This window comes from Lactuca sativa, chromosome 3 (assembly GCF_002870075.4).
Source record: "Lactuca sativa cultivar Salinas chromosome 3, Lsat_Salinas_v11, whole genome shotgun sequence".
NCBI lineage: Eukaryota > Viridiplantae > Streptophyta > Magnoliopsida > Asterales > Asteraceae > Lactuca > Lactuca sativa.
This window is the reverse complement of record NC_056625.2, coordinates 177,202,533-177,214,088: the sequence shown is the minus strand read 5'-3', so window position 1 is coordinate 177,214,088 and position 11,556 is coordinate 177,202,533. Positions and strand designations below refer to the sequence as shown.

The 11,556-nt window shown below is 33.8% G+C and overlaps 1 protein-coding gene and 1 long non-coding RNA gene across 2 annotated transcripts; one reads left to right on the top strand and one right to left on the bottom strand.

Annotated features, from left to right (window-relative positions):
* The first annotated feature begins 1,535 nt into the window (after positions 1 to 1,535).
* On the top strand, positions 1,536 to 3,703 carry LOC111908748 (inactive LRR receptor-like serine/threonine-protein kinase BIR2). Its single transcript, XM_023904560.3, has one exon. It carries the CDS (start codon positions 1,720 to 1,722, stop codon positions 3,493 to 3,495), a length of 1,776 nt encoding a protein of 591 aa, XP_023760328.1. The 5' UTR covers positions 1,536 to 1,719; the 3' UTR covers positions 3,496 to 3,703.
* A 3,065-nt stretch (positions 3,704 to 6,768) lies between these two features.
* On the bottom strand, positions 6,769 to 8,217 carry LOC111908747 (uncharacterized). Its single transcript, XR_002855960.3, has 2 exons — positions 7,338 to 8,217; positions 6,769 to 7,199 (listed from the first exon to the last, which is right to left on the bottom strand). It is a non-coding gene; the product is annotated as an uncharacterized LOC111908747 (long non-coding RNA).
* Between the last annotated feature and the right edge of the window lie 3,339 nt (positions 8,218 to 11,556).

Sequence of the window (11,556 nt, the reverse complement as noted above, 5' to 3'; positions counted from 1 at the left end):
GGAAGTTCGAAAAGTCCTTCTCAACATTGTGCTTAATTTGAAAGTGAATTAGGATATTGTTAACACTTCACAGAGGGGGGGATTGTATAATTGTCGAAGTTGTGAAGAGTGTCGGAGTGCAGATTGTATACCCGAAGTCTACTTATCCAGTTGAAAAGAAGTTTGAAGAAGTAATGAAGCATTATCTATATCGAACTGTCATTACTTCGATATATCTTTTTATCAAACACAACATTATTTATACACGTCTTTGTTTTAGTCCGTGTATCTTTTGTGGTTAGTCGATATCACTTTAGCTGTGTCTATATATACTGTTGTACGTTTGGTTAGATAGTATCGGTATTTACACGCTCGTAACACTTTCGTTGTTTGAGCTATTAATTGTAATATGAACTTAAACATAATAATTTACATCTTTGTTCTTTATTTGTACATTACCATGAATTGATTTACGAGTTCTACACTCTTCATTCACCAGAGGTGGTTTCATGAACTTGCTCCAAAGCTCTCTTATCCCATAATAACAAATTTTCCAACATCATTTTCCACAATAAAATTATTTCCAACCACCCGCTTTAGTATACCAACAATCTTTCGTGCACCCATAATTTTCGTAACCATAAATTTCGCAATCACAAACTGACATTGGATTCTCCCAAGGAAGTACATAAAACACAATTCGAGCAACCAAAACAATCTAAAAAAAATGGTGAAAAAAAACTAAACCCGTTCCAACAAGATCGAGAAATTAGACGAAAAAAGAAAAAACCAATTTAGCTAAAAACTTGAATTTCGGCTAGCCAAGACGTAATCAAAGGAAATGCACAAGTGGGGGAAACATTTTGGGAAACGGTTCGAAACATCTTTCATGAACAGATGAAGTAAGACACTTATTAGACGACCAACTAAATTACATCAAAATGACGCGATAGGAGATTAAATATAACCAAAATCAACAAATTCACAACCTCCTCAAGAGCATAAGGTTCGAAAATTCAGTTTCTTTTGGTTCGAAGAGTTTGAGGAAATCCAAATCACATAGCCACTCACAACAATAGGGCGGAAGGACATTTATTAACATCAATGAGAAACCGGATAACATTGAAGCAGAAGAACCCCTATGTCGGTCGATAGGAATAAATAAAATGAAAAAGGCAACTTTGGGTACAAGAAGCAAAAAAGAGTATAAAGAAACACAACTTGAAAACAAAAAAAGAACCAATTTAAATTTTTTGAAGATAAAGTCGAAAATTACAAGGAAATGACTCAGCAATATTTTTTTACGGTGAAACCAAATATCCTAGAAAAATATGAGAATATATAATTCTATTTTTTTGGTATTTTTTTCTATGTTTGTTTTTATTTTTATTTTTCGATTTTTTAAGCAATGTAATGCTGTAACATTAATTAAAATCGTGTATTTTTATTTCATTAACTAATTAAAAAATTAAGTATTTTGATAATGAATGTAGTGGAATTCCGATGGCTGTTATTTTAAAGCGCGTGGAATTCAACGTAGTCATACCTGGTTGGTAAAAACACTTGATTATTCCCCAATCCGAGTTGAATCGATTAAAACCCGCCAATCAAACGACCTTCAAGTCAAAATTGCAGAATTCCTGCCCCAATAAGTCAATCAATGCTTTTCTAGCGTCCTCCCTCCGCCATAATTCATCGGAAAATTTCTGAAATTCCGATCACAAAACCCTATCTCGCTCAATGAACTGTTTCAGAGGTATTCTCTCCACCGTGTTCTTAATTACGTTTCTGCTTTTCTTACATATCGAGTCGTCGTCGGTCGTCGCGGAGGATGATGTCCAGTGCTTGCGAGGTCTTCAGAAATCGGTCCACGAACCAGGATCGACGCTCTCTACGTGGAATTTTGCCAACACTACTATAGGTTTCATCTGCAGCTTCTTCGGTGTTACTTGCTGGAACGATCAGGAGAATCGTGTAATTACGCTCACACTTCGTGAAGCTGGACTCGCCGGACCAGTTCCTTCGGATTTACAGTTCTGTCGGAGCTTACAGAACCTGGATCTCTCCGGTAATAATCTTACTGGCTCTATTCCTAGCGAAATTTGTACCTGGTTGCCTTATCTGGTTAGCTTAGATTTGTCAAACAACGAATTCACCGGAGAAATTCCGGCGAGTCTCGGTAATTGCTCGTTTCTCAACAGTATCGTTCTCTCGGGAAATAAGTTGTCTGGTAGTATACCAGTTCAGTTCTCTAGTTTAGGCAGGTTGAACAGGTTTTCAGTTGCCGACAATGATCTTTCTGGTTCTATTCCACCGGGGTTGTCCAATTTTGACTCCTCGAATTTTGATGGGAATAATGGACTCTGTGGTAAGCCTCTTACAAAGTGTGGTAGTCTAAGCAAAAAGAACCTTGTAATCATCATTGCAGCCGGTGTTCTTGGAGCAGTGGGGTCGTTACTGTTAGGGTTTGGGCTATGGTGGTGGTGCTCTACTAAATCAACGAGGAAGAGAAAGAATGGTATTGATAGAGATGATGATAGTAACAGCTGGGCTGATAGGTTACGAGCCTACAAGCTTGTTCAGGTTTCTTTGTTTCAAAAACCACTTGTGAAGGTTAAAGTCGTTGATTTGATGATTGCAACAAACAATTTCAGTAGAGAGAATGTGATAATATCAACCAAAACAGGAACAACTTACAAAGCCATTCTCTCAGATGGATCTGCACTTGCAATCAAGAGGCTTAACACATGTAAGCTTCACGAGAGACAATTCCGATTGGAGATGAACAGATTAGGTCAACTCAGACACCCTAATCTAACTCCTCTGTTAGGTTACTGCATAGTTGAAGAAGAGAAACTCCTGGTTTACAAATACATGTCCAATGGAACTTTATCATCAGCACTTCATAAAAACGGGAGCTTGTTAGATTGGCCTACAAGGTTTAGAATTGCTTCAACTGCAGCAAGAGGTCTAGCTTGGCTTCACCATGGTTGTCGCCCTGCAATTCTGCTTCAAAATTTCACCTCTGATGTTATCTTCCTTGATGAAGATTACGATGCAAGAATTGTGGATTTTGGATTAGCTAGACTTCTCACCTCATCTTCTGATCAAGCAAATGAGAATGACTTGTGTAACGAGTACGCATCTGAGAAAGGTGATACTTATGGTTTTGGTGTTGTCCTCATGGAATTAGCAACAGGGCAGAAACCCCTTGAAGTGAACGCTTCTGAAGAAGGGTATAAAGGTAATTTAGTCGATTGGGTGAACAAACACTCGAGCTCTGGACGAATGAAGGACACCATAGACAAGAATCTTGTTGGCAGAGGTCATGATGATGAGATTCTTCAAGTTCTTAAAATTGCAGGTGATTGTGTTGCTTCTGAACCTCAAGTCAGATTGTCAATGTATCGAGTTTCTGAAATGTTGAGTAAGATATCTCAAGAACCAGGTTTGTCTCAACATTATGATGAGTTTCCACTTCTTTTTAACACACATGAAATGGATGGAATTGTTTAAGCTGTTGGGAGATGCGTTGACTTTATCATTTCGGTCAAACCAAGCCACAAATGAAAACTTTGTGATATCTGTTTGTTATATACTAAAGTCTAAAAGCTTTTTTTTTTATTGTAAATTATCTACTCTCTATTTTTGCTATCTGTTTTGATACATTTGATGTTTATCAAATATAACTGTATGATATAATTCCATTGGTGTTTATGTTCAAGCTAACTTTTTTTTTTCTGTTCTTTTTCAAAAAAAAAAAAAATCCGTTTCTTTAAAGCTTTCTTTGCAGCTTTCTACACATCAAGGTGTAAGTCTTCTAGAGGTACATTCTTGCTTGCATTTGTACATTATTTTTGATTATATCAATATGGATGTGAATTGTGATTATTGTTTGTGTCAATATCATAGGTTTAGATAGGTTAAAATTGGGTAGAAGGACTAAATTGAAATATAGTTAGAAGTTTGGGGGCCTAGAGTAAAAATTAGGAATACTTGGTTATCCATTTATTTTGTTACAATTACTTTGATATTATATTTTGAAAAATCTACGCATGTTTAGAAGTGAATATTTGCTATAATTGAGTAGATATTTTAAATTATAATTTTGTAATAGGAAAAAAATGGTAGGATGCTATTATAAACAAATCAATGCAAAGCTAAACAAATTTTGGACTTTTATTTAAATTTTAATACTTTTTATCTATGGTATAACTATATAATTTAAAACTAGGTTATAACCTGTGGAAACTACGGTCAATATATTTAAAATTTTTATATAGATAAAAAATTAATAAATGTCAAAAAAAAACCTATGATATTATCGATTGTAAGTAAATATGAATTAATTTTTTAAGCAAAACAAACATAATAATGTTATTAGGATATGATTGTTTATTTTCAAAATTTGATTTGAATTTAATTTGTTACCAAAAAGGGAAATAATAAGAATCATAGAAAAATGCCACGTATCAAAAAAAAACATTCTAAAAAACTGATACGTGTCATTTTTAGGTTTCATTTATTATAATAGGTAGATTTTATTTATCTTATCCATTTTTATAGAATGAGCATATAAACTCATAATATAATTTTATTTCAATATACACAGAACGTGAGTCTTCTATTTTTAGATAAGAAATATATGAAATTGAAGTTGAAAGAAATAAACACAACATAAAAGTGAAGTGAAGTGAAGTAGCCATGGGTTTGGTCTCAAAGGTGATCTTCAAGCGAGCGTGCTTCTGAATGTGTATAGATAGATATTAGATAGTGGTCGAGTCCTAAAGTTCATTTATGATAAAGGTCACTCTCAAAAGAAGTCAAAAAAGAAAAACTCCAAAAAGAAAACATTTTCTACTTTTCCCCTCTAGTACTCCATTCACAAAAATTACCCTTCCTCAATCTCTTGATTTCCTTCATCATGTTGTTAGAAAATTTAAAACTAGGGTTGCAAAAAAGTTACCTTTGGGTGGACCTTGTTTTGTTGAATATAGTTTTGATAGATTTTTTTAGGTTAATTTCAAGAAAAATATTCTTTTTCGGGAAAAAACATTTTTTTTTCAATTAAAATTCAAACACAGGACAAACTCAGGAGATATTTGGTAATCTCCGAATGGAACCATTATTGTTGAATCGGTTAGCATTCAATACAACAGTTAATTCAAGTTCAACTTTTAAAAGCCTTGCTAATGTTTGCTTCTGAGCGGATAAACAATTTCATTAAGAGGTTTTAATCATTTACTTCGACATTCAACGTGATTTACCAAACAATTTTTAATTCGTTTCTTTCAAAATGATGATGTGGGGGAATATCAACTTCGAAATTAGCAAAAAATATAATGAAACTTGATATCCATCTTAACAGCTAAAAATGCTAAATCAAAAGGTAACTTTAGAATTTGGGTTTTAATTGGATTTTTTTATTCCTTTTTAAAGAAAATGAGTCAAAATGGAAAGTCTTTTTGGAATTAACCACATATTTATGTCTGGTGAGTTAAAAATAAAAATACAAAATTTTGATTGTTGTTATTTAATAATCAAAAAGTAAAAGTGAAACACATTAACTTAGAGGAGAAGGGAAGTGAAGATGAAGTAAGTAATTAGAGACTGACTAAAGTGAAGGTAATTAAATTGTATTTGTACGAGTCAAGAGCATGCATGCAACCTAAAGAAACAAAAGGTACCTTTAAAATTTGAATCTTGTTTACTTTTAAGAAAATAGTGAGAATACTATTTGTTTCTTGAAACATTCAAAATCAAACCGCATAAAAGTTCAAAACAAAATAATAATAATCATGTAAATAATAAAAGGATAAGATGGGAAAGAAATAAAAAAAAGATAAACTAACAAGCCCATAGAGGACCATATGACAGTCATTTTATTTATTTTTAATTCTACAAAATCCACTATATATTTATCGTACCTTTCTCTTTCTCTCACAACAAATTTAATTGGCTATTATTTGATCCGTATTTGGTAAAAGTTGAATTCATCCTTGATTTTGATTTTTCTTATTAATATTAAAAAGTGGATAGTAAAAAAATGGCGGTAGAGTAGATGCAAACAAATTTGGCATTTTGTTTCCTATTATATGTTCTACTTATGATTATGCCTTCATGTTAATGAAATTACATTAATTTATGATAGTTTTATAAATATTTGAGATTTGAGATTATAAGGATGTACCAAAAGTGATTTCCATGCACATTCCTTATCATTTATTTGCCCACAAACCGCAAACAAGAATCTACGTGTCTAATTCCAAGTGGATGCATGTCCACTAAATACTGTGTGGACATGCATGCAGCATGATCATCGTCAAAACACAAACAAAAACTACACATAAGTTCTAAATAGGTGACGATAGACCTACTAATAATAGGTTTGCACCACAATCAGTAGTGAATGCAAACGTAAACTGCTGATTGTGCGTAAAGGGTGCAAACCTACTGATATTTAGGTTTGCACTCATAAATGTTTTGAATAGGTGTGTAGGTGCACCTATGGGCTTCTTTAATGAAGTGGATGAAGACCATAAAAGTTAAGGGTTAGCTAGGTTATTTAAAGGAGGTAGGTTATCTAAAGGAGGATGTACAATACAATTATATGAGAGGGAGGGAGGGGGTGGCATGAAAGGGCATAAAATGTGTGATGAAAAGCGTATCTTTGAATGCTTTAAGTTGTTTGATCAAAAAAGAAGATTTGTTGAAAGAAGAGAAGCTTTAACAGATGCAAAATGCTTTTTTTAGGGAACCCAACCCACCCACTTAACCTAACAACAGGAATAAAGCCAACCCTTGAATTGAAAGCTAATTAAAGCAAAATAAATTCATCTTTACATACCATACCACCTACAAAAATATGTTTGCAAAAAGGGACCCTCAACATTGATGTATCCCTCTCATCTCATCCTAATTAATACATTCCTTTTTTTTTTTTTTTTTTTCTTTTTTCTTTTTTAAAATCTTCAAAGTTCATGCAAAAGCAAACATCTCAATCGATCCATGAATCTTTGAATTCAAAGTTTACAGAAAAGAAACACACACCCATCAAATACCTTAAAAAAGCTTCACCCTTTCTCTTTCTTTTTTCTTTCTTTCTTCTTTCAAGAATGAACATGCATCACCTAGCTCCATTATCAAACATAACCCATATACACGATTCTTCTAAGCTTTTCTAGGCTCGATCAGGAGGCTGTCTTGTGTTTCTCGTTCTCCTGAAATCAACCAAACATATATATATATATATCATGATACGAATTACGACACTACATTAAAACATGCAAACACATCAATATGTTTAAAACTTACATATAATGATACGTATAAGAATAAAAACGTTAAATTTCTAATACCTGTTGTGGATAGGATCAGGTCCATTGGGCACTCTTCTCTTGCTCACGTAAACCAAACCCTCTTCTTGATCCCTTCTTGCTTTATAACTTGACTTAAAACCACCAAAACTTGGATTAAATGGAAGTTGATCGGTTTTCAAAACCACAAACAACAAAAACCAGCAAAATCCCACCAACAAAACCGCTCTGAAAACCACCCTACCCATCACACACTCTCTTCTATCTTCTAATTATCCCTTCAAAACCCTTCTCCCAATCATGTTTTTAACGCTGTTAGAATATATAACGCCACCCTCCACCTCATATACAATTCGAATTTCAGAGCCAAGGTGGTGGTGATGAAGAAGAAGAGAGACAAAGTATGGGATTTTCTTTTAACATGGGATGTATAAGAGTGCCACCTTTCTTTATAGATGGAATATAAAGAAAAAAAAAACACAACTTCGATAAACGTTGTTTCTTTAGATTTAGGTTGGGTCCACCGGAGAACTTTTCAAAGGGACCCCTTGTTAACCTTCCCATATTTCTAACTCTAGATCTTGGAATTACACATTGGATTTTGTGCAAATCCAGTTCAGGAATCAGAGTCAGAAAAGATAAATAATTATGAGATAAACAGGAAAACCCTGAAATAGTATCTTGTTTCTGAGCAATAAGAACGTCAATTAGTGACTTCCAAAAACCTTTGGTACGTAGTTGTAATTTAATAATGATAATGGTTTGCAGAAAACATATAGAAGAGATCAAAGGGAAGAAACACTGTGAAGATGACACTAGTCTCTTTATCAGACAAAGAAGGGGTAGTCCCCAAGAAAAAGAAAAACTCGATGGACCCCATTGATCAACATTAAAGTAACTCATCATCTGGTACTATTTTGTCTCAATATAAATTAGACCAACACTATGTTCATCTTGATTCTTGAACGTAAGATATATATAGGATTCCAGATTCTTAGTTTTTTGATGCTAATAAAAGCAACATTTTGAAGGAAAGTGGATACATGGATCTTGATTTTTAGTGTATCATATCACTACCACTTTCTGGTATCAAGAATTCCAGACATAGCTTTCGTTTGTGTTACAGCTGTCTAAGGGGAATAAGAATAACTGAGCTAGCAATCGTTGTTGCAATAGAATTCAGTGTTGGAAGTTTTCTCTCTCTAACTAGTATTATATTTTGAAAGAAAATAATTTAGAGATATTCGTAAAGTATCAGATAATTTAAACATCTTTAGAACTCCAAAGAAATGCTACACGTCACACAACGGATATCCAATCAAACATCAAAATACAAGCAAATCATAAATTGACTAAATTTAGAGAAAATCTACAGGAAAATCATAAATTTTCGGAAAAAAGTTTCAATAAAGTAATATTTTTTTTTTCAATAGAAAAGTCTATAATTTGTTTGCTGTTCAAATATATAAAAACATTTTTTCGTGAATTTAGGCAACATATTGCATTTTCTATTAAGAAAAAACTTTTAGGATCTTCTTGAAACCTTTCCCAAAAGTTTGAGATTTTACTGTAGTTTTCCCAAATCCAAAGGCCTAAAATACTAATGTTTTAAAAACTGGTTTTTAGTTGAACTGACATGGTGATCAGTTTCCGCCTCAACCGATTTAACCAGTTCGACCGACGGGTTAACTGATTTCTATAATTTTCATCTTTTTTTCCCTATTTTTCTATACATACATACATACATACATACATACAAACAAACATACATACATACATACATACATACATACATATATAAATTATGAATTTGATGTTTACAAGTTCAAACATTAAAAATATATATAAAAATACGTTGTGAATTCGAAAAAAAATATAATAACAAAACAATATATAGTTTTAGATGAATACAATCCAAATACATTAAAATAACATATAACCATAAATTCTAGTGTTTTACATCAATTCAAATACGTCAAAAAAGAAAATAAAGTATAATACCGAAACAAAATATAGTTTTAGATAAATACACACATCAAAATACTTTATAACATTTACCATGTGTTTTTATTTAGAGAAAACTAAATATATTTGGAAAAAAATCACCAAAGTTTATTATGCAAACGATTTTTTTCCATTTATTTTTATTCGGTTTAACCGATTTATTTTGACTGGTTCAACTGGGGTATTCTAAAAACCGGCTGGTTTAATCCGGTTCAGAAATCGACATAAAACTGGTGATAACTGAACCGCTCTCTCCCCCAGTTCCCGGTCCAACCGATTCAACCTGCCGGTTCAAACCGGTTTTAAAACACTATAGAATACTTTAATTAATGCGCTCGATAATCCTAAGGTAAGGTAAAGTTTGGTTTCACATTAATTAAAGTATTCTTGGGAATCTCTTCGTCGTGAAAAAATAATAATGTACTTTCGTCTGGTTCGTCATTTCCAAGGTAAGGTAAGGTTTGGTTCCGCATTATGCTTCCATTTCACGAGAACCGCTTTAATCTCTGTCTTCTGAATTTTTTGTCTTGCGCTCGATAATCGACTCAAACTCTTCAACAAGATCGCTTCCCCTCATCCACTTTTAGATGTGTAAGTGGAATCACATCAGTTTCCTCACTGAGGCATTTCCTTAGATAACACACACAGAATATATCATGAACGTCGTTCAACTCAGGTGTAAATCAAGTTTATAAGTTTCTTCTCCAATTTGTATAACCCTGTAAAACGGCCAATCAATCATGAACTTAGATTCTCTTTCTTTCCAAATCGATATAGTCCTTCACATAGAGATGTATACCAAAACTCAATCGACCTCATCAAAATACATAGGCCTCTACTTTAGATAACAATATTTCTCGAATCACTTTCATTTTATTGGTCATTCGTTTCAATGGCATCAATCCCACATACCGTATTTCCTGATGTGACATCCCCAAAATCTCGGCCAGAAAAGACCGATTTTCATTTATGCTTTTAAATATTTTCAGAGTAAATCCTTTTTATTTGAAAGAGTTGCGGAATTTGTTCCCAAAACAAAACATGATAAAATAATATTTATCAAAGCATTTCATCAAGAGATGCATTTCATTATATAATCAAAACTCGGGATGTCATGTTCCGATACAGACCATAAAGCATAAACGATAAACATTACAAGTCATTCAACAAATATATACATATACAGACTTGTAAACAAAACAACAAGATGATCCATCCATCTTACGCCCTTGTGCCACTTCCTGTAATACAAATAAAACTGAGTGGGTCAGGCTTGGGAGCCTGGTGAGCATATAGGGTTTTCAACCCACAATAAATAAGTTATATTTAATTTCACCAACCAATCACTATCCCGATTACCCATTCCCGTTATCCTCACTTTACGTCCCTAAAACAACTATCTCAAGGGACCTAATCTAGGATTTTCATCGGGACGGACATCACTGCGAAGGGGTTTCCTCAACAATAGATATCCTAAAGGCAACCATGAGGGGGATAGAGTACACCGGTGAACACATCGTTCACAACACCTACAGGTTATGAACCTGCTAGTGTTCCACTGGACTGTCTAGAAAGAGTCCGTGGTCGTTATCCATACTCCGCTGAATAACTAGATCAACAACAACAACAACATCGAGGCCTCTCATCTGTTTATTACACACCAACTGTCTACCCATGTTCTACCCAACATATTAGTAGATAAATATATATATTTTCATACGTAGTTTAAAGAAAACCTGTATAGCATGCTTTAATCAACACATATGTCACATAACAGATGAGGCACACACACATAACACGTATCTCATAAAGAAATAAGCAGATCTATAAGATAGAAGAGAGTGAATACTCATTCACACATAACATAACCAAATATATACACATAGCACGTATTTTTATATAAAATACTTCGTATTATTGTATTAGAAGAAATAACTACACACTCACTTGATCAGAAGACGATCCGACAGCACTACGGCTTATAGAAGTAGTAATCCACAGCAGATCTGGAAGATCTCCTCGAAAATCGAACTTCTCGCGGGCAGAGCTTCGACTCGGGAACCGCGCTTCTCGGGATCTTCGGGATCTCGGGACTTGCCTCGGGGCTAGAGTATGATACCGGGGCTTCGGGGTAGCTTCGGCACGAAAAACGATGCAAAAGACTAGAGAGAAGAGAAGAAAATGAACAAGAATCAAGGCTGCCTTCGGATCCTTTATATAGAGGCTGGAGCCTCGGAGTACGCGGGGCGTACAGGCG